At 44.5% G+C, this 25,131-nt stretch overlaps 1 protein-coding gene across 4 annotated transcripts in view; it reads right to left on the minus strand.

Annotated features, from left to right (window-relative positions):
* Window positions 1-4,218: 4,218 nt before the first annotated feature.
* The window catches only part of LOC135558860 (rho-associated protein kinase 1-like), a 67,447-nt gene continuing 46,534 nt past the window's right edge, over window positions 4,219-25,131 (minus strand). Inside the window, exons 9-33 of one of the 4 annotated variants that reach the window (XM_064993037.1) lie at window positions 24,570-24,661; window positions 22,792-22,951; window positions 21,888-21,957; window positions 21,193-21,281; window positions 20,957-21,005; window positions 20,664-20,799; window positions 19,648-19,739; window positions 18,727-18,973; window positions 17,807-17,913; window positions 17,238-17,388; window positions 16,679-16,839; window positions 16,179-16,363; window positions 15,303-15,372; window positions 15,112-15,215; window positions 14,753-14,918; window positions 14,452-14,545; window positions 14,209-14,297; window positions 13,851-14,042; window positions 13,371-13,536; window positions 8,625-8,695; window positions 8,393-8,481; window positions 8,099-8,177; window positions 7,114-7,375; window positions 6,694-6,901; window positions 4,219-5,505 (exon numbers count right to left, since the gene is read on the minus strand). In XM_064993037.1, the coding sequence (XP_064849109.1) occupies window positions 5,463-5,505; window positions 6,694-6,901; window positions 7,114-7,375; window positions 8,099-8,177; window positions 8,393-8,481; window positions 8,625-8,695; window positions 13,371-13,536; window positions 13,851-14,042; window positions 14,209-14,297; window positions 14,452-14,545; window positions 14,753-14,918; window positions 15,112-15,215; window positions 15,303-15,372; window positions 16,179-16,363; window positions 16,679-16,839; window positions 17,238-17,388; window positions 17,807-17,913; window positions 18,727-18,973; window positions 19,648-19,739; window positions 20,664-20,799; window positions 20,957-21,005; window positions 21,193-21,281; window positions 21,888-21,957; window positions 22,792-22,951; window positions 24,570-24,661 (3,172 nt within the window). In that variant the 3' untranslated portion in view covers window positions 4,219-5,462. Of the gene's footprint in view, window positions 6,280-6,693; window positions 6,902-7,113; window positions 7,376-8,098; window positions 8,178-8,392; window positions 8,482-8,624; window positions 8,696-13,370; window positions 13,537-13,850; window positions 14,043-14,208; window positions 14,298-14,451; window positions 14,546-14,752; window positions 14,919-15,111; window positions 15,216-15,302; window positions 15,373-16,178; window positions 16,364-16,678; window positions 16,840-17,237; window positions 17,389-17,806; window positions 17,914-18,726; window positions 18,974-19,647; window positions 19,740-20,663; window positions 20,800-20,956; window positions 21,006-21,192; window positions 21,282-21,887; window positions 21,958-22,791; window positions 22,952-24,569; window positions 24,662-25,131 lie in introns of all 4 variants that reach the window. The other 3 variants (XM_064993036.1, XM_064993038.1, XM_064993035.1) reach the window with 3 other exon arrangements.

The raw sequence follows: 25,131 nt of genomic DNA on the forward strand, positions 1-25,131 counted from the left end.
AAGTATTTTTGTAATCTCATCAAATTCCCACATCAGACACAGCCGATTTAATTGTAAAAAAAAAAAAAAATTAAAACGCGCACAAAATAATTTAACCAGTTTCCGTCTCCAAGGTTGACTCTCCTGATGAATCATGATCGCAAGAAAACTGACCAAATCCCTAGCCTAAATCTACCCATTTGTTAAATTCCAAGCCTGGAAAACTCGTTTCCACCCCCCCCCCCTCCCCCTCGCGGACGCCTTGGACATCCATTGAGTCCACTGGTCCCAATCACACATTTACTACCCTACATTTGGACCTCTTTCTCCAGACAACACTCAACCCAATCCAAATCAAATTTTATTTGTCACATACACATGGATAGCAGATGTTAATGCGAGTGTTGCGAAATGCTTGTGCTTCCATTTCCGACAATGCAGTAATAACCAACAAGTAATCTTGTTAATCATACGTATACATATGAGATGAATAATGTAGGGTATGTAAACATTATATTAGGTAGCATTGTTTAAAGTGGCTAGTGATATATTTTACATCCTTTCCCATCAATTCCCATTATTGAAGTGGCTGGAGTTGAGTCAGTGTGTTGGCAGCAGCCACTCAATGTTAGTGGTGGCTGTTTAACAGTCTGATGGCCTTGAGATAGAAGCTTTTTTTCAGTCTCTCGGTCCCAGCTTTGATGCACCTGTACTGACCTCGCCTTCTGGATGATAGCGGGGTGAACAGGCAGTGGCTCGGGTGGGTGTTGTCCTTGATGATCTTTATGGCCTTCCTGTAACATCGGGTGGTGTAGGTGTCCTGGAGGGCAGGTAGTTTGCCCCCGGTGATACGTTGTGCAGACCTCACTACCCTCTGGAGAGCCTTACGGTTGTGGGTGGAGCAGTTGCCGTACCAGGCGGTGATACAGCCCGCCAGGATGCTCTCGATTGTGCATCTGTAGAAGTTTGTGAGTGCTTTTGGTGACAAGCCGAATTTCTTCAGCCTCCTGAGGTTGAAGAGGCGCTGCTGCGCCTTCTTCACGATGCTGTCTGTGTGAGTGGACCAATTCAGTTTGTCTGTGATGTGTATGCCGAGGAACTTAACTTACTACCCTCTCCACTACTGTTCCATTGATGTGGATAGGGGGGTGTTCCCGTTACATTCTCCATCTCTGGAGACTCTCCCATTCCTCAATTCCCTCATCCCTGACTGTATCCCCTCTGACTTCAAGAAAGCCACAGCCTCTCCCCTCAAAAAACAAACATCTGACCCATCCAATGTCAAAAACTACAGACCGGTATCCCTTTTTCTTTTCTTTCCAAAACACTTGAGCATGCTCTCCGATCAATACTCTCATTATCTCGCTCAGAACAAACCTCTTGACCCTAACCAGTCAAGCTTCAAGACGGGTCAATCAATTGAGACTGCTCTCCACACTTTCACGGATATATCTATCCACTGCCTTCGACACTGAACCATCAGATCCTCCTCTCCCCCCTCTCGGGGCTGGGCGTCTCAGGCGCTGCACACTCCTGGATTGCAACCAACCTGGCAGGTCGCTCCTACCTGGTGATGTGGAAGGGATCGGTGTCTGCACCACATGCTCTCACCACTGGTGTCCCCCAGGGCTCAGTTCTAGGCCCTCACCTCTTTTCTCTATATGCCAAGTCACTCAGCTCCATTATATCCTCTCATGGTCTCTCCTGTCATTGCGATGCGGATGACAACTACTTTTCTCATTCTCACCTGACAAACAGGTGACGACACACATCTCTGCGTGCCTGGCAGATATCTCAGCTTGGATGTTGGTCCACCACCTCAAGCTGCTCTTCCTCCGGGTAAGGCCTGTCCGCTCAAAGACCTATCCATCACAGTTGGTATTCCCCTCCCAAAGAACTTTGACATGACCCTGGACATGACTCCGGTCACTTGCTCCTGCAGGTTAGAGTACCCCCTTTCCATACACAGGAAGGGCGTATGTCCTAATCCAGGCACACGTTAAATCCCATCTGGACTACTGCAACTCTGTTGGCTGGGCTCCCCGATTGTGCCATCAAACCCCAAACTTATCCTGAATGCCACAGCCAGTTTGGTGTTCAACCATCACTAGTTCTTCCATGTCACTCCACTTCTCAATACACTCCACTGGCATCCAGTCGACAAGACCATGCATCCACTAAAAGACCATGGTGCTTGCCTAAGGAGCAGCAAGGGGAACAACCCCTCCCTACCTTCAGGCTATCATTTATTTTCCTAGGCAAGTCAGTTAAATTCTTATTTACAATGACGGCCTACCAAAAGGCCTCTTGCAGGGTTTTTAAAATGAAAATATAGGACAAAACACACATCACGACAAGACACCACAACACGGTAGCTGCACAAAACATGGTACAAACATTATTGGGCACAGACAACAGCACTAAGGCAAAAAGGTAGAGACAACTATGCTCAAACACTACATCCCAACCAGAGAACTCCATTCTGCCACCTCTGGTCTCTTGGCCATCCCACCCCTACGGGAGGTCAGCTCCCAGGAACCAGCTTCGCCCTGACGCTAGGACAGTAGAGTTCCTGCCCATCTTCCGAAAAACCTACCTCTTCAAAGACTTTCTTAAAACTAGACACCGGCCCCTTATACCCCCCCACACACACACAAAAAAACACCTTGCACCAGTCTTTTCCAACTAGCATCGACTTTGCTGTTAACTTATTTATGTACTAAGACTGATATTTGGTTGTCTCACCTAGCCATCTTAAGGTGAAAGCACTAAGTCGCTCTGGATAAGAGCATCTGCTAAATGACCAAAATGTAAAAGTAGCATGTCAGTAGTTCAAAACCTTCTTTCCCTTGTGCTTTGTCATTTCCTTCCTGCCAATCAACAGTGATGCTCATCCGTCACACACCTCTTCTCTGTTCCCAGTACTGTGATTGTTGAATTACTAGCTACAATCACAGCCCTGTGATTGGTAAATCACTTCATTAGCCACAAGTCCATATCCAGTTGCTCAGAACAAATGACTGTACAGTGGGGCAAGAAAGTATTGTCAGCCACCAATTGTGCAAGTTCTCCCACTTAAAAAGATGAGGCCTGTAATTTTCATCGTAGGTAATCTTCAACTATGACGGACAAAATGAGAAAAAAAAAATGCAGAAAATCACATTGTCGGATTTTGAATGAATTTATTTGCAAATTATGGTGGAAAATAAGTATTTGGTCACCTACAAACAAGCAAGATTTCTGGCTCTCACAGACCTGTAACAACTTCTTTATGAGGCTCCTCTGTCCTCCACTCGCTACCTGTATTAATGACACCTGTTTGAACTTGTTATCAGTATAAAAGACATCTGTCCACAACCTCAAACAGTCACACTCCAAACTCCACTATGGCCAAGACCAAAGAGCTGTCAAAGGACACCAGAAACAAAATTGTAGACCTGCACCAGGCTGGGAAGACTGAATCTGCAATAGGTAAGCAGCTTGGTTTGAAGAAATCAACTGTGGGAGCAATTATTAGGAAATGGAAGACATACAAGACCACTGATAATCTCCCTCGATCTGGGGCTCCACGCAAGATCTCACCCCGTGGGGTCAAAATGATCACAAGAACGGTGAGCAAAAATGAATGACCTGTAGAGAGCTGGGACCAAAGTAACAAAGCCTACCATTAGCAAGGGCATTGAAGATGAAACGTGCTGGGTCTTTCAGCATGACAATGATCCCAAACACACCGCCCGGGCAACGAAGGAGTGGCTTCGTAAAATGCATTTCAAGGTCCTGGAGTGGCCTAGCCAGTCTCCAGATCTCAACCCATAGAAAATCTTTGGACAGAGTTGAAAGTCCGTGTTGCCCAGCAACAGCCCCAAAACATCACTGTTCTAGAGGAGATCAGCAACAGTGTGTGAAAACCTTGTGAAGACTTACAGAAAACGTTTCACGTTTCATTGCCAACAAAGGGTATAAAACAAAGTATTGAGATAAATAAGTATTTGGTCAATAACAAAAGTTTCCCACCATAATTTGCAAATAAATTCATTAAAAATCCAACAATGTGATTTTCTGGATTTTTTCTCTCATTTTGTCTCATAGTTGAAGTGTACTTATGATGAAAATTACAGACCTCATCTTTTTAAGTGGAAGAACTTGCACAATTGGTGGCTGACTAAATACTTTTTTGCCCCACTGTATATCAAAATCACTCTCATTGCCTAAATACATAACAAAAGAGAAGTCTGTAGATTATAGATAAAGATATGTTTATTGACACATATCCATCAGTGCGGCCTCCAATGCAATTAAACATGCGATTCATCCAAGACAAAATAGAGTAAGTAGGTCATAGTTCCAGTGCTTCCCCCTCACCCTCTTTTTACTTAAACAAAAAAAACAACATTTTGAATTAGCGGTTTAGTCATGATCATTTTTTTTTTTTATCTTCAAATGATGTACACAGCTGGATGTGTGAATGGGACCTTACCATATGAATATAATTACAACTGCATTTTTAACAAGCCTTCGTCAAGGTACACCATCCAGAAACTGTTGTGAACTAGATACTGGACTCTGGGTACTTTGTGTTGACACATTACACTATTGCAATGAGTCTATAAAGAGGCATTCAAAATATACTCCAACCAGACAGGAAACGTTCTGATAAAACCACAATGAAGTAGATTTAAAAATAAAAAAAATGGAAGAGTTTGGATTTGTCTTGTTTTTGGAGATAAACACAAAACAGATATGGCAGTAAATTCATTATCCAAACATTAAGGCACGAGGTGGGCCAAATGCTACACCTGGTTAAGTCTTCTACAAATAATTTACAATTCAAACAGTGCAGTTTTACATTTGTTAACTTAATGTTTTCCTTTTGAACCATTTATCTATGAGTCAATGTAAGGCAATACATACAAAAAAATACAATATTACAGAAAACAATGTACCCAATGAATACACAAAGAAAAAGAAAATACTTTTTAGGTCTCCTATCCGCCATTACAATGGAATTTGCTTATGGCTTGGAGCAATTACAATAATTCATAAAAAATAATGCATAGATTTAAATGATCCTGCACGCTCCTCACTCAATACTGAAAAACATCTAATACTCAGTTCCCAATACATACTCTGTCTCAACTGACCCCTGATATAGCTGGAGTGCCAAGTAATGAGGGATCAAAGCAAAGGCCACCAGAGTCCATCAGTCAAAGGCATTGAAGTCAATTTAGATGGAAACAGAGTATCTGTTTTCTCAGACGGGGGCGGGGGACACACATTTACTTTCCCCCGAGATGTACCCATTCTCCACAGAGTTAAGCCAACCCCTGTACTACAGTACCTCAAAGTTGACCATGTTTACATGCGAGAGTCCCAGCAAAACCTTCAGTCATTTATTCAACCATAAACCCTTCCTATTCCTGACATGGAAGATGTACTATCCACAGCATGTCACGAGCCCCTCGCTCTGTCTTTCCTTCTCCCATTCAGGTCCCAAGTCCCACATTTTGGAACGACGAGCCACGCCATCTTCTGGAAGAAACAAAGAGTTGCAAGTATGTGGTGGCTGGATGAGGGAGTCTTAGTTGAGGTTCCAGGGTGAGGGTAGGAGAAGAGGGGGTGAGGGGGGGGGGAATAGCAGGCCTTTTCAATGTCCCTGATGCCTTATGTCAGATAACTATCCCAAATTTCCAGCGCTGGTCAGATTGCTTTAATTGACTTTGATATCAAATAGGGACCCTCCTGTTTTTGTGAGGTGGGAAAGAAAAAAACCACAAAGTCCCAATAGAATCCAATGGTTCAGATGGTTAGCTGGAAGAAAGAGAAAACAGGTGTCCAGTGAAAGAGTAAGACATTTGACACTTGGTTAGTACCCCCCGGTATATGTTAATACATTACATAGAAAAACAGGTTTGACATAGCAACTACATCTCCATTATGCATTCCATGGTCTCTGGCGTCATACTTGGTCGAGGGAAACGCTTCAGGAAAGGTTGCATAGAGGCCTAAGAGTTAGTCAATGGAAAAAAAACAACACTTTAGTGTCAAATTAGAATGAAAGAGTTCCAAGTCAAACGGGAAAGAACCACAAAAAGGACAGTACCACTGCTGTTAGACACACCATCAACACAGTCTGTTAATAATAAATAATCAAGCCAAAACAGTAAGGAGACAATAGCGTAAAGAGTTAAGACTTCTTCTGTAAATTTGGTGAGGAGGAGTTGTTGTCAATGTCAACAAGTGCTGGATGTTGCGTCTGCTGCTTGGAGGCTGGAGGCTGTGGTAGCAGAATGAGACTGCGACCTGCTTGTTACACAGGGCAGGAGAAAACAAAATAGCAAGTCACGTGGCTGACCGGACGACAACAGTCACAGACAGTCCACCAGCAGCAGCAGGGATGAACAGAGGACTTCTGGACCGGAGCACAACCTCCCTTATCGTCTCTTAGCCTCAATGTTCTGTATAGGCCAAAACAAGCCTCAAGCTATGGAGAACGAGTGTGGCTGCTAAGGCAGTACAAGGAGGTTGGAAAGGGCTGCCCTGTGGGACCATCAGAGGTTGTGTCCAAAATTACACCCCATTACCTATATAGTGCACTACTTTTGACCAAAAGTAGTGCACTATATGGAGAATAAGATGCTCTGGAAAACTGTAGTGTACTACTTTATAGAAGGAAAATGATGCCATTTCAGGCCCAGAGAGTGTATGTAAGGTTACCTTGGCTTGCCTGTGATGCTTTTGGGGTTCTTGCGGAAGGACTGGTTGGGTGCGGGGCGGGTGGACATGGTGCGAGGCGACGCCCTCAGGAAGGAGGAGGGCGGTGTTTTGGGGATCTTCTTGCCCAGGTGGCCAATCCATTTCTTCTGCTCGTCTTGGGTCAGAGCTAGCAGGAGCATGTCCCGGGCAGAGGTCACGTCATAGTTCACTGTTAGAGGAGACAAAAGCAGGCAGAACACTGAGAACCACTTAACGAAAGCCAAATCAAGTTATATTATATTCAATTTAACCTGTTTTTCTTTCTCACCTTTATTTTGGTGCTGAAAACCAGGATCAAGCAGTTGGTCTTGTAATTTTTTAAGTATATTTTCCCCCACTGATTTAGGTTTCGTCAGTCTAACCTAAACTCTGCGACAGTACCTTTGCAGGGGGCAATGACGTCCTCCTTCTTGTCGAGGTGGTCCTGGTGGCACTTGACGTGGCAGCGGCGGCACTCCAGGGCAGGTGGGGGCTTGAAGACGTTCCACAGGGGCTTGGCGCAGGCCTCGCAGTTTGTGGGGAAGTGGTAAAGCGTGGGGATGAACTCATGACCTTTGTGGGGCAGGCAGTTGGTCTTGTCGCCCTGCGAGACCGTCTCCATGTCCGCCTCCTTCCTGCACTCCCCCTCATTGGCATACAGGATCTAAAGGCGGGAGACGAGAGAGAGTAAGAGTCTCCTCCAAACATTTCTGCGTTTTTATAAAAGGGGTAGTTTGAAGCGGGGCTTTCAGGGTTGTATACTACTGAATCCGAAAATCTAATTGAAAGTCTCTCTGGGGTAAAAAAGGAGTCTACTTAATTAATTGTGAATGTAGACTGAAGTGCACTCAAGACAGGTGTCAAAATCTACAATGGGATTGTAATCATCTGTTTGAGCAGGCAGGTCACCCAGTATTCGACGTCTGCCCACTAGGGGTCAACGGTGAGTGATACCTTTAAATCGGTTTTGCTCAGATGTTGTGGACAGGGATGGTGGATGGTAAGCATCTGCCTATAGTTCCAAAGGTTGCATGTTCGAATCCAGCGATAGGAAGTTTTTGTTCTTCATATTTGTGTTTTAATCCTATCCCAAACCTTAACCATTCTGAATTCATGCCTAAACGTAACCTTGGAACGATACAGAGAAGTACCCAAACACTTCAAAACATGGCTGAACGTCTAATTCTGACAGACTGTGAGAACTTGTTTGAGAATGGGCAAGTTATGGGCTGAATGGGCTGGTTAACTTGATTGGTTTAGGTGAGAAGGCATCGTCCTCCGACCGATGGGGGCATTCTAACCAGTAGTGGAGACGGCCTCCGTGCTTTCTGACGGAAGACAATGGGTCAAGAAGGTCGATTGGTCAGGTCAGAAGTTTCCTTCCTACCTGGAATATCCTGGGGATCTCCTCGGTCTCTGCACGGTACACATCACCCTGGGTGACTGGACGCACGTGGAACAGTTTGCTGCACAGAACAACAAGCCATGTGTGATTATTGGGGGATCAGAATACACTGTCTCAGACACTGTTACACGAGCTCTTACAACCCAAGTAATAATCTTCACATAAAACAAACTCATCTAAGATGGTGGATATTCTGTCAGTGTTAAAACAGATGGCGAGTGTAAAGAAAGTTTTTTTTTTTTTTTTAAACGAAATCCACAGAACAAGGGTACTTACTCGATATCAAGTACCATGGAGGGGTTGGACTGTTCTTTGTCCTGTTCATCGTTGTAGAACAGAATCTTCTTGCTGCTCACCACCACATACTGAGGAGAAATAATGTTAGGAAGAATCATGTTGGCCCAAAGGAGTAGGCACTCGGCAGCACCATCAGTACGACCCGTACTGTGCCATTGAATCTGAATCAGTAATGTCAGGAAATCGATTCAAAAGCGTCCAGGTGACATACCTGCTTCTTCCAGCCATATCGTTTGATATTAGGTTTATTAGGAATGGACAGCCACCCTTCCAGTCTGGATTCTACACAGACACAAGATAGACACAAATCAAAACCAAGCCTGTGGGTAAACACTGTCCCCAAAACACCATGCAGTGATTCAATTCAAACTCAGCTGGAGGGGAAGAACAAAAAAAAAAATCATGTGACAAGGCCGGGCCATAATAAGTAATTTCAAGTTCAACTCAAGTTCAATTTCTCTGCCCGGGTTACACGTCAAAATAACTGTAGTATACAATAGCATGTGACCGACAGAGTTAGAATATCCCATACGGTTACTTCAAGCTCAGTAGTTTTAGATCTCATGCATAAAGGAGCATTAATTCAAAGGGATATATAGGACAGTATAAATGTCTTCACTAAAAGCAAGTCACATCCACATTATTTTTTCCCAGCCAGTTAGATAACACGGACTAGCGTAAACTCCATGGTGGTCTAGATAGATGTGTGGCGTACAACTATTTTCTACTCAGTCAACGGTTGACCAAGCATGGCCGTTCCAGCCATAGAATTATGAACCACTTATCAAATTCTAATTCAATGGATCTGTCCATCCAACATGGGGCTTCTGATGCCTCAGTCTACCGTCACATAGCAGGGAACAGTATATGGTTGGGAATATCCTTCCATTGTGTTATAAGTTTTACCGACTCGACACAAAAGAGCATGCTTTGGCGCAACGCAAGCTACAAAAGAACAGTGAATTGATCAAAAGCTCAACTACAAGTGTGTGAGAGTTCCTTGACTCTGAAAAGGAGACGCTTCTGTTCTGAGGTGAACATGCCAAAACAAAAATAAAAAAATAAAAATGAGTGTTTGTTTGAAGCACAAGGGACAGAGGCTTACAAGGAAGGGTGTGGCTCGTGGTTTCCAGACACGTTTTGAAAGGTGCTCAGAGTGATGGGTTAAACCACACAGTGCTGTTGTAGTCTAGTGTTACAGTAGCAAACCTCTCATGTAGTCACTTTAGGAGTCACTCAGATTTTATGATCGCTTGCCCTGCCGCAAAATAAATGTACAGCTGACAACATTGAAACTGATTACCTACAGAAGACTCATTTATAGGGTACAGTTAGAATTTGTACTGAAATAAATGTTAAATTAAGTTCTATACTGTAAATGGTTCCTTTGCACCCTACAAATGGCTTATGTGAATTATGATTCACGGTTAGTACATGACAATGCCCCCCAGCATGGCACAACTTGGTTCAACAAAAGCCAACTTGCTTAAAATACCCTAAAAGGGGCTATAACTGCTGTCACTCGGAATGGCCTTTCAAAAGTGTTGGCGAGAGCATACAAGAAGGATGGATACCTTTCTCGCCCCAAAAAACAAAAACACAAGGGATGCGAAAGACATACAGTAGTACAGCCTAGGCCAGGCACAATTGGGGTCCACAACTCCGAGTTACTCACAGAAGGAAAAGAACAGAAGATACAAAGATAGGGGGGAGAGCAAGGAGAACCAACTGGAGATGGGGGAATAAGAGATGAGAGAGGATTTTAACCACAGGCACATCAGGCATTCAATGTACAGCAAACATTGTTGGTAGGTCTCCAAAGAAAAACAGTCATTTTAAAATGGACTATTCAAGTTGACACTTGAACCAGGTGGGTTAGGAAATATGAAAATCAGCAATCTCCTATACAGTGCATTCGGAAACTACTCAGACCCCTAAACTTTTACCACTTGGTTACATTACAGCCTTATTCTAAATTGGTTTAAATATTTTTCTCAAACTACACACAATACCCCCAAAACAACAAAGCGAAAAAAGGTTTTTAGATTTTTTTTGCACTTTTAAAAATTAAAAACAGAAATACCTTAATTACATAACTATTCAGACACTTTGCTAAGAGACTAAAAATTAAGGGCAGGTGCATCCCGTTTCCATTCACCCTTGAGATATTTCTACAACTTGATTGTCCACCTGTGGAATATTCAATTGAATGGACATAAATTGGAAAGGCACACAGCTGTCTATATAAGGTCTCACGGTTGACAGTACATGTCAGAGAAAAAAAAACAAGCCATAATGTCGAAGGAATTGACCGTAGAGCTCCGAGACAGTATTGTGTCGAGGCACAGATCTGGGGAAGGGTACCAAAAAATGTCTGCAGTACTGAAGGTACCCAAGAACAAAGTGGCCTCCATCATTCTTAAATGTAAGAAGTTTGTAACCACCAAGAGCTGGCCGCTCGGCCAAACCGAGCAATCGAGAGAGAAGGGCCTTGGTCAGGGAGGTGACCAAGAACCCAATGGTCACTCTGACAGAGCTGCAGAGTTCCTCTATGGAGATGGGAGAACCTTGCAGAAGGTCAACCATCTCTGCAGCACTCCACCAATTAGGCCTTTATGGTAGTGACCAGTAAAAGGCACATGACAACCCACTTGGGAGTTTGCCAAAAGGACCTAAAGGACTCTGACCATGAGAAACTAGATGATCTTGTCCGATGAAACCAAGATTGAACTCTTTGGGGATGTTTTTCAGGGGCAAGGACTGGGAGACCAGTCAAGATTGAGGGAAAGATGAACGGAGCAATGTACAGATAGATCCTTGATGAAAACCTGCTCCAGAGTGCTCAGGACCTCAGACTGGGGTGGAGGTTCACTTTCCAAAAGGACAACAACCCATCTCATGACAGACCTGAAAATACCTGTGCAGCGACGCTCCCCATCCAACATGACAGAGCTGGAGAGCATCTGCAGAGAAGAATGGAAGAAACATCCCAAATACAGGTGTGTCAAGCTTGTAGCGTCATATCCAAGAACACTCGAGGCAGTAATCACTGCCAAAGGTGCTTCAACAAAGTACTGAATAGAGGGTCTGAATACTTATGTACAGTTGAAGTCGGAAGTTTACATACACCTTAGCCAAATACATTTAATCCTAGTAAAAATTCCCCGTCTTAGGTCAGTTAGGATCACCACTATTTTAAGAATTTGAAATGTCAGAAAAATAGAGGGAATGATATATTTCAGCTTTAATTTCCTTCATCACATTCCCAGTGGGTCAGAAGTTCACATACACTCAATTTGTATTTGGTAGCATTGCCTTTCAATTGTTTAACTTGGGTCAAATGTTTCGGGTAGCCTTCCACAAGCTTCCCACAATAAATTGAGTGAATTTTGGCCCATTCCTCCTGACAGTGCTGGTGTAACTGAGTCAGGTTTGTAGGCCTCCTTGCTCGCACACGTTTTTTTCAGTTCTACCCACACATTTTCTATAGGATTGAGGTCAGGGCTTTGTGATGGCCACTCCAATACCTTGACTTTGTTGTCCTTAAGCCATTTTGCCACAACTTCAGAAGTATGCTTGGGGTCATTGTCCATTTGGAAGACCCATTTGCGACCAAGCTTTAACTTCCTGACTGATGTCTTGAGATGTTGCTTCAATATATCCACATATTTTCTCTTGCTCATGACGACATCTATTTTATGAAGTGCACCAGTCCCTCTTGCAGCAGAGCACACCCACAACATGATGCTGCCACAGCAGTGCTTCACAGTTGGGATGGTGTTCTTTGGCTTGCAAGCCTCCCCTTTTCCTCCAAACATAATGGTCATTACGGCCAAACAGTTCTATTTTTGTTTCATCAGACCAGAGGACATTTCACCAAAGATTGTCCCCATATGCAGTTGGAAACCGTAGTCTGGCTTTTTTTTACTGCGGCTTTGGAACAGTGGCTTCTTCCTTGCTGAGCGGCCTTTCAGGTTATGTGGATAGAGATACCTTTGTACCATCTTCACAAGGTCCTTTTGTGGTTGTTCTGGGATTGATTTGCACCTTTTGCACCAAAGTACGTTCAACTCTGGTGTTTATATTTGCAACTATTGTTTGTTCAGATGAACGTGGTACCTTCAGGCATTTGGAAATTGCTCCCAAGCCTGAACCAGACTTGTGGAGGTCTACAATTGTTTTTCTGAGATCTTTTTATTTTTTTCCCTATGATGTCAAGCAAAGAGGCACTGAGTTTGAAGGTCGGCCTTGAAATACATCCACAGGTACACCTCCAATTGACTCAAATGATGTCAATTTACCTATCAGAAGCTTCTAAAGCCATGACAACAAGCTGTTTAAAGGCACAGTCAACTTAGTGTATGTAAACTTCTGACCCACTGGAATTGTGATATAGCGAATTATAAGGGAAATAATCTGTCTGTAAACAATTGTTGGAAAAATGATGCACAAAGTAGATGTCTTAACCGAATTGCCAAAACTATAGTTTGTTAACAAAGACATTTGTTGAGTGGTTGAAACACTTTGAGTCATTAAAACTAGTTTATGTAAACTTCCGACTTCAACTGTATATGTGATACTTACAATGTGGGGTCTGAATACTTTCCGAATGCACTCTAGGTACTTCACTGATTCAGAACAATACAGTCATAGCTCAACCAGTCATGGAATGTTTTAACAACTTGGAATGGCTAGGATTGAAAAGATTTAAATCATGCCAGGGTTCGTGTTGAATCATTAAAGCTAGCCTGATGGACCAAACAACTAGTTCAGTGATCCAAAATCCTGCTCATTGAGAGCTGTAGTACTGTAGATTTTTGTGCCAGCTTAGCATCATCCCCCCTTCGCTGAATCATGTGTGCTGTGGCTCATCACGAACAGGGTTTGAGAATGTTTGGCCTAGCCCGTCCATTGACACAGCTGCCCTCGGGTCAGTTGACCCCAGTGGTGAACTTACCGGCGATGTTGCTGTCCGTCTCGTCCATCTGCAGGCTGGTGACGCTGGAGTTGTCCATGCGCAGCTGCAGGTCGTTGAGCCTCTCCCTCAGCTGCTCGATGTCACTCTCCTTGCTGTCCAGCTGCATCTGCAGCTCGTTGCGGTACGTGCACTCCTCGGACAGTTGCTGTTGTAGAAGAGGAGAGGCAGTGAATATACTACAGTGAATATACTACAGTCACTTTAGGGAAGATCAGAAGCACCGTCGAGGAGGAATGTAGCACTGCCTATCACGATTGACTTTCAGCTCTGTTCTAAATTAGGAATGTATTTGACTAAATCTTCCAAACTGTCCTATTACCTCACTCTTTTACCTAAAAGGGTGCTTTTTTTGTACTATTTTAAAGCATACTACTAGTTAAATGTTCCCATGATCATCGTCAGATGATGTTCAGACCAATTTGACCCCACTGTTCAATTGAATGACAATGTATTACTGACCGCCTGCATCTCACTGAGCTCCTTCTGGTACTTAATGGCCATGTGGTTGAACTTGTCCTTCTCCTGTTTGAGCTCAAGCTGCAGCTTGCGGTTCTCCTTCTCCTTCTTCCGCAGGTCGGTCGTGTTGCCCTTCTTCTTGGTGTCCAGCTTCATATCCTTCCTGTTCATGATCTCTGCCAGCTTGTTCACCGCCTGGAGACACAGTTGAGGGTTGGGATCAAATAGGGTAACCAGTTGAGGTAAGGTTAAGATATGACAAATTGGGGCAACTGGTTGAAGTGTTTGGATGTAAATAAGTATAACTATTGATGTAGAATTCTGTAATGTAAATTGTGGTGTAAGGATGAAATGTCTTCACCTGAGTCTTGAGCGTGCGCTCTGTGCTGAGAACCTTCTCGTAGTTGGCCTTGATTGCGTTTGTAATCTCCTCTTTCTGGGAGGCATACTCTGCAGGAAAGAAGGGTACAGCCTGAGGAAACTAGGCAGTCTTACAGGGATCTAACTGACCCATCGGGGACATACAATGGCCTATGTTGACCTTACCCATAGACCTGGAATATAGAAATTACATCAAATTATGACAATTGAGTCTTGGCGTTACCTTCCTCCTGAATGCGAAGTTTGTTGTTCAGCTCGGCCTTCTCCTTGCTGAGGTTCTCCACATCTTTGGTCAGGGTTTTGTTGGAATCCTCAAGCTGGGGAGAGATGCATTCAGAGGTTTAAAATGTAGGTGTTCTAAAGCTGTCTGTGACACACAAAAACTATCATTAAATATCCCAATATTGAAAGTATACCAAGCTGTTGTTTCCTCTGTGCCCCCATTCCTGGGTAGGTATGCATTTTCTCTGACATTCATTTACAATGCAGGAGAGCAGTATGTATTGAGGCACGCTGTAACTGACCCGTGCGATGGTGGCATCCTTCTCGGTGCCCTCCTGCTTGTGTCTGGCAGTGGTCTTCTTGTTCTCCTGGCTCAGCTCAAAGTATTGCTCCTCCTGGAGCGCCCTGGCCAGCTGCTCCGACTCCGCCTTGGTCACTGTCAGATCCAGCTGGGCCAACAGGGAGTCCCTGGTGGGAGGGAGGATGGACACACACGGTTTAAAATGGAGTAATAAATCACTCTGCGTGGAGATTTGAAAGGAGAGTGGTGGAAAAAAAAGATGCACGCCATATTTGAAGTACAACGTATTATTGCAATACACATTCTTGCAACATTGACAAATGCCTGTTTTATAACGGTTTCCATTTTGTGATTTGTTACCTTTCGCTGTGCAGCTCCTGCACCTTCTTTTGAACTTCCTGGACCTGCCGGTTCCTCTCCTCAATATCCTCTTTCAGTTCCTTCACCTGAGTTTTATAAAGCGTCTGGGAGGGGTAGAGAGAGGAGATATGGCAATTAAGTTAGCCACTGAGCCAGGTTATCGGAGAGTGGGGTAGATGGGTCCTACTCACTGAAAAATACTGTTCGGCCTCAAGCTGGTCCTGAAGTTCTCTCATCTGTCCCTCGTTGCCCCTGTACTGCCTGGAAGACAGACACACAAACCACATGATTTAACATATTGGAGTTTCAAAACAACCAAATCAGTGTTGAAAGGGAAATTCAGATAAAATCATCACGAAGACAAACTTGTCAGCCCCAAAATGTGTGTATAGATTATGAACCTAATGACACTGTACTATCCAATATGTGCCAGGGCTGTAATTAGCTGGGGAATACCACCACCACTGCTTGCAGAGCTCCGTAGGCGGAAACCTACAGAACGCTCTGCAGCCGGATTAACAGTCCATCAGTCTGGTGGGAGGAGCTGGACTGCAGGCAAATCCTTAATCCTGTGGTGTAAACATTGTCAGAGGGCAGCTTTGCCACAATTACCCCCTAAGCTGGAATAAGAGCCTTTTTACTGGAATATCAACCAATTGTAGGGCCATTTAACGTCTTGACTCCCAAAGCGGTATTAGCTAGCTGCAGGAAGGAAAAACCTCAAACTAAAAGACTCTTACAGAATGTAAGACTTTCAGAATAGAGTTGAGCTAATGAAGACGGATAAGTGTGGCTGAAAGGTATTGCACACATTTGGAAGGGAGGTAACATGCATTGAGACGATGCTCATTGTGGGCCTGTTGAGAATCCAAGCTAGAAGTTACCCACAGATCTAGGATCAGATCACCCAACCCCCATCCCAACTATAATAAACACTAGGGGGATGGAAAGATCTCTAACCCTTGTATGAGTGACTAGTGGTAAACTCGACATACTCTATAATTTGGGCTAAGTCAAACTGTGGTGGGCTGTGACAACATGCGACTAGTTTTGGAGGGTATTCTCACTTGGTGAGCTGTGCGAGCTGGAACTCGAGCGACCGTTTGCTCTCTAGTGCCGCGTTGATCTCCTGCTTCAGTTGCTTCTCTGAGCCCTTCAGCCGGTCGGCCTCCTGCGAGCGGCTCTTCAGCTCATTCTGGGCCAGCAGCCTCTTACTGGACTCCTGCTCCAGCTGCATCCGTAGACCTTTCACCTGAGAGGAAAGAGGGAGGGAGCCCCATGTGTTAGGACACAAACAGTATGTCCTAACTACACAGGTTATACCAGGAGATTTCGTCTTGGGTATAAAAATAAATAAAAAATAAAAAAAATGAAAAATTAAACAAATTCGCCAACGTTCACAGTGGGCCTGAATCCTAACTACTGTGAAATTTGCCATTAGTAACCATTCATGACTGACGTCTGATAAGTCCGACGGTTGAATGAGTGATGCAAGGTTGAAGGTTATCAGCACGTGACCGTGGGCATCCACCCCAGACAGTACGAGTTAACATCCGGTGGTGCTCACCTCGTCCTCCAGCCTCTCCTTCTGCTTCATCAGCTGCTCCATCTTCTGCACTGACTGCTTGAGGTCAAACTCCAGCATGGAGCACTGCTTCTCCACCTCCACCACCCTGCTCTCCGCTCGCATCCTCGCCCCGCTCTCCTCCGACACCTTCTGCTGCACCGCTGGAGGGAAGAAAGGAAGACGTGTCACTCAGTTGCAACTATCCATCCGTCATTCTATGGAGGATCTTACCGACAGATTTAATAGGACATTTGTGCTCAGTCATTTCAAATAAACTACATCGAAAAAGGTCAGGACTGCAACAACTGCTAGAAGACAAGTAAATGTTGCTTCAGTGCTAGACAGTCTCAGTCATTTCTGTTTTTGGAAGGTGGGATGTGGTCCAGCTTTTTAATACGTGGGGGGGGGGGGTAAAGTCTCGACATGCCACATGGAGGGGAGCGGAGTACATTCCCTGAATTCCGCCCCTTTCCATCCAGTGCCCCCTGGGTAAGAGTGGTGCAGGTGGGGGGCGACAAACAGAAAAAGGAGACAGATAGGGTATGCTCCAACACAATACCATGCATGGCAGCTGACTTGGCCTCTTCAATGGACTCGTATTTGTCAGTGAGCTGGGCCCGCGTCACTCTGTGTTCTGTGTGCTCCTGGTCCAAACGCTGCTGCAGAGTCTTCAGCTTGTAGTTCAGGTCAATCTCCAGGTTGTTCTTCTCCTGTTGGGAGACAACACTGAATTGCATAAAGAATCCCAAGAACGGACATTTGCATACGAGCAGCATGTCCATCTTGATCTGGAAAAACAGTAATTCTGCTGATCTTTATGGGAGAGACACTGCGAATAAGGGGACTAAAATACCAGTTAGATTAACATTTGGTTATCCCACCGTAAGATGTTTTTATTCGTCTAAAATGTTTGATTTACTTTGTCAAGATTGAAAAGAAAATAAGCTAATAAGGAGCACAGCTGTTTAATTTGATATTTTATTTATTTTTATACTTCCATTTGGACCCCTACTGACAGTAGGTGGACTTCACAAGTAACTGGATATCAACGGCAGGTTTTGTGTTAGCAGGAGAACGCATAGTATGAGTTCGTATGTGACGTGTGGAGAGACTTGGGAGGGCACAAACCTTCTCCAGGTTGTTTCTCCTTTCCTGGGCCTGCTTGCGTTCCGCCTCCACTTTGGACAGGCTGAGTTTCAAGTTCTTATTGTCCTCCTGAAGACCAGTCGTCCGCACTACAGACACACACACACACACACACACAGTCAAAACAGGGGTTTGTGCAACGTGCTCAACGCAGCAGAATGTATAGCTTTAAGACTTGGAAAACTATATCTGTACATCTACAAAAGTCTGGACTGTAAGGACACTGGACAATAAAGTATTATTTTTTTCGAGTCAATGTGGACTTCTGTACCACTTCAAATTCAGTCGGAATTAAGAGCAATATTTCAACACAATCCCTCAGATATATTCACCCCCGAGCCTCTCCTACTGTACAAAGAGTTCTGTAGGCATTGGACAGTGCCTGGGCATGTCTAATGTGATGAATGAGAATGGTTAGAACTGGAGCTAATAATCCCCAGCTGTCTCTTAAACAGCGAGTGAGTTCACTTCAGATCATTTGAAGTTAGTTGAACAGCTAAGTAAGAGTGACTGAGGTATTACTGTAAAGCAAACTAAAATGGGTGTAGGCGACCACATGAATCCATTCTAGTTCTAACACATGCAGTCAGACACCTCGTATTTACTCAAACACAGAGTCATGTCGTAGTCACATTTACTCATAGAACAATGAGTGCAGTCTTGGGCCCGAGTGTCCAAAATCGCCACCCTTTTCCTTGTCTGGTGCACTCCCCTACATAGATTTAAGAGCCTTTGATTGGTGTAAGAGACCATGCTTAGCTGAGTGCTTAGATATGTATTTGTTGTTGTGTGTGTGTATAGACCACAGGAAGAGTAGCTGTCGGCTAATGGGGATCAGAATAAAGATTAAAAGGTGCACACATGGGAGAAGTGTGGAGAATTAGGATGTAGCCAAATGGTACCTTGCAGCTCGTGGATCTCCTCTGATCCCTGGCTGTAGCACCTCCTTTCAGAGTCCAGCGTGCTCTGCAGCTGCAGCAGCTCCTTCTCCAGCTGGGCCTTCCCCCCGTCAGACGAACGGCACTTCTCCTGCAGCTCGCGGTTCAGCCCCTCCAGCTGGCTCATGGACTTGGCCATCTCCGTGTGGCTCTTCCTCAGCCGCGCCGCCGTGTCCGACTCTGCCCGCAGCAGGTCATTGGCCTCCTCCAGCTGCCAGTCAAGGAAACGGCCATTAGGGAAAGCTTGGAGTCAATATTACTTCCGGACACAGACGATCCGCTCAGTTGCTGCAGAACGTTGATTGAGACAGTTAGGTTTCTTAACCGACATGTGGGAGGACGTCTAATGTTGTGAACAGAATGATATCCAATCATAAGCTTCTAATAATACCTAATAGGCAAAGACTACATCTGCTCTCTGAAAGGTCTATACCAGTCCAGTCTGAGGCCTTGTTTCCTCAGTGTCCTTCATTTTGCTATATAAAAATAAAAAGTGACTTCAATTTGCTGATAAACATCCATGCATGTAATGTAACAAAGCCATAGGGTGATGACACCGGGTCAGATATTGTTCATCCTTGTCATGGTTAAGGTTGAGATTTAGAGTGGAGTAATCTGATCCTTGATCTGTGGTTAAAACCTGGCCTATCCTCTCCTTGACCCATCTCACACAACCCTCAAAACTAACATCTCTCACACATCCCCTTCACCGTCTGTACCGTTGACCCCAGATTCTGACCTTTGACAGACATTCTGACTCTTTGATTGGATGAGCCGACTACTACATTGACACAGACCTCAAACAACCCCCTCACAACTACACTGACCCCTGTGCTGTGTGGATGGTAATCAAAGAGAGCAGTGTGTGTGTGTGAGATACTGTACCTGATTTTGCAACTGTAGGATCTTGTCATTCGAGGCCTGAGAGTTTTGGCAGATTTTCCTCATGTCCTCAAGCTGCTCCTTCAGAGTGGACACTGAGACGAGAGAGAGTAAGAGGAGTCAATCAAAGATTAAGTAAATCTTCACACACACACACACGTCCCTTTCAAAACATGACGCTACACTAAGCTAACTGTATCAAGAACCTGTTTTTTTGTGCATGGGACTTGCTCACGCGTTGCATTTAAAGTGCTCCGTTTATGGTAACGGATCTGGTTGTGCTTGAATTCACAGCGAGCCACTGGTCCCAGTCAATGGGAGGGTCTCAGATGATGTGTGTCTGGGTTAAGACCGCTCGTCAGAGGGACAGAGACTAGCAGACGACCAGACTAGCGGGTCAAGCAGCTCGAGTCTTGCTCGGCCAGGGTGAGTAGTAATCCAGTTGGGACAAACATCTGTTCGGGCCAGATCAAGGCTAGGCCCTAAATGGTGCCCTATTCCCTACGGGCCCCGGTCAAACGTTGTCCACTTTATATGGAACAGGGTGCCATTTTGGGACACTCTAACTTCAGGGAGGAGAGGGATGCTACAAAGGTATATATGCATTGTCACATACACCGGACAGGTGCAGTGAAATGTGTCGTTTTATAAGGTCAGCCATAGTAGTACGGTGCCCATGGAGAAAATTAGGGTTAAGTGCCTTGCTCAACAGCACCTTAACAGATTTTCAACCTTGCCAGCTCAGGTATTTGAACCACTACAGCCCCGGGGGGGGAGAGCTTATCATGGATTATACTGTAGCATTAACCCTGTACAAACCCTATCAATATAATGGCCAAACCACTTGTATACATTCTGTAATACATTCTATACACACCTATGATCATATTTGTTCATAATCAGTGTTAAAAACACATGTTATAGACATGATTATAAACAGAGGTTTGGACTTAAACAGGGGCAGATTGAAAAGAGATTAAATGATCGGGTGAATGAGAGAGGACAAAATCAATCCTTACCCTCGTTCTCCAAGTTGCGTCTCTTCTCGGCCTCCTGGTCGGCCTTTCTTTGGTACTCGGTGGCTCGGTGCTGGATCATCATCTTGTCTTTCTCCAGCAGGGACATGCTGGCCTCCACACCCTTCCTCACGTTGCCCTGGGAGGGAAGGGAGGACAGGAGTAAGTCCTCAAAGTACAGAGCATTTCGGCCCTATAATATGTGTTGTTTTTTTAAACACATTTTGTAGACTACCGCAGATCGTTATTATCCATTCGCCTTCATTTGTGTCGCAGAATCCGAGATATTCACTTACCTCCTCGTCCAGCTCTTTCATGATCTTGTCAAGCTTTGTGTTCGAGGACCTAAAAAGACAGACGGATTTGCACTTTTAAAATTGCCTTGCTTGGTCTTCTAAAACGGGGATGACTTGAGATCAAGCGCATTGTTCTTTGAAAAAGACAGACTGGTTGTTTTCTCTCTCAAAACCAGCATTGTGTATTTGTCTAGCTGGAGATGGAAGTTATCGGAACTGATTGGCAGGTGGTGTACCTGCACTTATGCTCTATTTCGTCCTTCAGCTGCATCTCACTGTGGAGTTGTTCTTCTAGCTGGTAGATCCTCTTCTGCAGGTTCTCCAGCTGAACGATAAACAACGTATAACACATTAAACAGATACTCTTTGTCTTCTAAATGACAAAAACGTCAATAAACTAGGGTAATGATGCAAATGCACATGGCAGAAGTAGACTGCTTTAACCCGGTGGTTTGTTGTAATGGCAACAGTGAGAAAGAAGTCCTATTTTCGCCATCTATAGAACTGATTCTGATACCGAAAAGGTTTTCTGGTGAGTCTTGATCTGTGTCAAGACTCACCAGAACTGCTAGGTGCGCGCCTTTTAATAGCTATTGTAAGGTCGGAAATAGCAGCAGTAGGTCAAAGCACCATTACAACATTCACATTTTATTGAATTACCACTTTTCAATGCGATTGTATACCCTTGTAGGTAACAATGTCTCAAGGATAACTTAGAAAAGCTTTTCCCAGTGTTAAAATAGGCCTACACTTATTTGTATTTATTTATTCCTGAAGCCACTCAATCTAATACATCCGTTCGGAATTTCAATTAACAGATTAACCGTGCCCATCCCGATAAACTTGCCGTCTTTTTTTGCCTATATAGAAAGTAGTAACGCAACTGCAGATGCAACAGTCTCTTCGTTTTAATATCCAAGTGAGTACTCACATGGCTCTTGTCTTCCTTGGTGGAGCTGCTGCGTTTGTCAACACTCTTGGTGCTGGAGCTCCGGGAAAACCTGGAGAATAGACCACAACAGGAGGATCAGATCTCGTCAGAGGCAACAGTAGGACCACACTTCCCTGACCTGAGCCATGGATGACCTGACCACACCGTGAAAACACATCCCTATGGGTCAAACATGTTGTGGTTGTTATCTTGGTCAGGTTACCTAGTCTGCGGTTTGAGACGTGTGCAGGTCTAACAAGCTCTGGGTGATTTAAACAGGTTTCACGATATTTCTGTGGCGGTATTTTTTTTAAATGGCTTAATGGCTCTAGTACAGTGGTGTCAAACTAATTTGGTCCCGCTGACCGCATTCGTTCACCGAGGTCCGGATGGCCGCACTTAAAATTGGTTATATTTCCCCGCCTCTCTAAATTAGCAATAAATAGTCCCATATCCATGACTTTTAGAATTTCCGACACTTCCTGACAGTCTACCATTCGTTTCGATGACCGTTAGAAAGCTGGGCAGAGTGAAGAGACTATAAAATTAGGTCCATTATAATTCCCCAAAACCTGTTATAATAAGTGCAGCCTAGAATGTGATGACTGTAGTTGACACTAGACAAACTGATGATTGCTCCAGTAGGTACAGCCTGACTATTTCGACTGTGGTTAGAGGCCTTGGTGTTTTTCCTGACCAACTGAGCTGACCAGGAAAAGCCTAGGTAAAGACTAACAGTGACAGTAGTTGATGAAGCCTGGCTAAGCAGACAGTGCCAATACATACACTGGACACCGTTTTGGACTAAAAATCGATGGAAATTCTCCAGGAAAAAAGGGCCTTAAGAGCATCACTGACGATTGCTGTAGTAGTTTGAAGCCTGGCTATGCGGAGTAAGACTTACTGATGACTGCTGTAGTAGGTGAAGCCCACAAAGGGCAGCTGGTTGCCCACGAAGGCCTTTGGTATGGGGAAGGTCTCCTCGTCTCCCCGGTCCGCCTCGATGTCATCAAAGTTACTGGTGTCGATGTCGCTGCTCAGCTCAGGCACCACTGGCGCCGCCGCTGGAAACACGGATGGACAGAAGGTAGAGGAGAGAAGATAGAAACATGACTCACTGCAGATGGAGAGAAATTCTACTAGTTTTCTATGACTTGGTGCAGAGCCACACTGAGTTGAGAGCATGTTGTAGCGGAAATGCCCGTCCTAAACTGAGGCAAGAAGCACCTCTACTGTCAAATATGTCAGTCTACCTCCACCATTATATTATATAAAACAGCATCTTGTCAATCTAGCCTACATTTGGATGCAGGCTAGGTTGCTTGGAGATCAAATGCATCAACTATAAAACACTAGCATTCAGTCTGATAGTTGACACAGTACGACGTATTAGCTAGGACAGCTGGTGCCAAGGCAGAGTAGGCCGGAGCAGGGCCAATGGGTCCCAGTCAAAGCGCTGACCGCAGCGCTTCAGATTACTTCATATAAACCCGGTAAAGAGCCAGGGGTCGCATTCACGCAGAATTCCAACTTTTTATATTTAAATAGACCCGCTGCAATTATCTGAAAAGTCTCATCCATCCTCCCCAACCTCTCGCTGACAACCCCTTTCTCTGCAGGGAGGGTGTGCCCGGCTGGTGTCTCTGTCAATGGCCTTTGCAACGTTTTCCCAGCACACGCTCAGCTCGGGGAGCTTCCTGTGGTCCTCCCCAAGTCCAGTGTTCCCGCTGAAAGGGGATGCAGCACCCAGAACCCACAGACACTAATTAAAATTTCAAATGGGGGCACCGAAGTCCCAATTTTTTTTACTTTGATAAGGCACAGACCATTTTTGACCAGGCTGCCGAAAGGAGAAAATAGAGAAAATGGAAGGATTGGAAATGAGGAAGGAAGATTGGATGCGTGTGCACATTGACAACGTTTGCTATTTTCGTTTTCACACTAGTTTGTTGGCTTGAATTCAAACCAGTGTTTGGTTAGCCTACTTTCGTGAGTGTGTCAACACTTATCGAATTTATCCTTTTGGGGGGGGCGCAAACCCAGAGTCTCTGGTGGCACAGCAAGCACTGCGATGCAGTGCCTTAGACTACTGCGCCACCCGGGAGGCCCATTTTCCTGCATTCTAGAACACTGAGAGGACCCATGTATATGAAATCTATTAAAAACACAGCTTTTGAAAGCTCAAGCGATCCTGAGAGCTGCTACAGCCACTCGATTTACATTTAGCCTCCCGCCTCTAATCTCTCTGTTGTAGCCGGAGACCACATGAATACTAATGCCAGGCTCCCGTTCAGTCGGGTACACCGCAGCAAAAACTATTTGCAACAGAAAACCAAAATGAGCCATTCTTATTGGACAAGTTTAGGTAGTACCTCCCAGTTTCAAAATGTTTTTTTTTTTTCTCTACCTACTGGACATGACCGAGGAAAGCTTTCCTCCCCATTCTCACCCTCAAAATCAACCATCTCGGTTCACACAATGAAATCGTGGAATTCAGTGGTTGTGATACTGAATGAAATGAATGGTTCTTATTCTGAAATTTCCTGTGACTGTCTTTAGTAGGTCAATTGGAAAACATTGTATTATAGCATGTCTGGCTATCTGTAACATTTGTCAACAGAACAATACAGAATTTAACGCCCCTCCCCTTCAAAGGAAGCATGAAACCTGAACGGAACTCACTGTCTCGGATGTTCTCCCATGTCCACTGGTCGTTCTTGAAGAAAGGATGTCTCTTGATCTCATCCACCCCGTTGCGACCCAGTCTTACCTCCCTGGTGACAAATTAAAACACAGGAACAGAGGACGTACAGTTTAGCGATTCTGCCATCCACCGATAACGTCCATTATTAATCAAAGTCTATGGCTTTGCATCTAACAGTCTCTGAGCACAACCCAGTGAAAGCATTTAGACATGATTGACAGCTCTTCAAAAGATCACTGCTCGATGTTTAAGTCATTTCTCAAAGACTTAAGTCAAATCCAATCAATGAGTTCATAACACTATTCCCTTTCTAGCTATGTGTTCACATGGAAAATCATTGGTGAAACAGAGAGAGGGATAGTGCGAGATTGGGTAAATAGATAAAGGGCTTCATTGACAGATGAACTTCTGGATACAATTGTGTTGTCTGTGTGCAGTTTGACGTGTCGGCGCAATGCTAGCTGATCCCATAAACTTCCAGTCATTGCGCCAACTAGTTAGCAATTGCGTGCAAAACTACCGCTAACTTCCTTCAGTGAG

This window comes from Oncorhynchus masou, chromosome 17 (genome assembly GCF_036934945.1).
Source record: "Oncorhynchus masou masou isolate Uvic2021 chromosome 17, UVic_Omas_1.1, whole genome shotgun sequence".
NCBI lineage: Eukaryota > Metazoa > Chordata > Actinopteri > Salmoniformes > Salmonidae > Oncorhynchus > Oncorhynchus masou.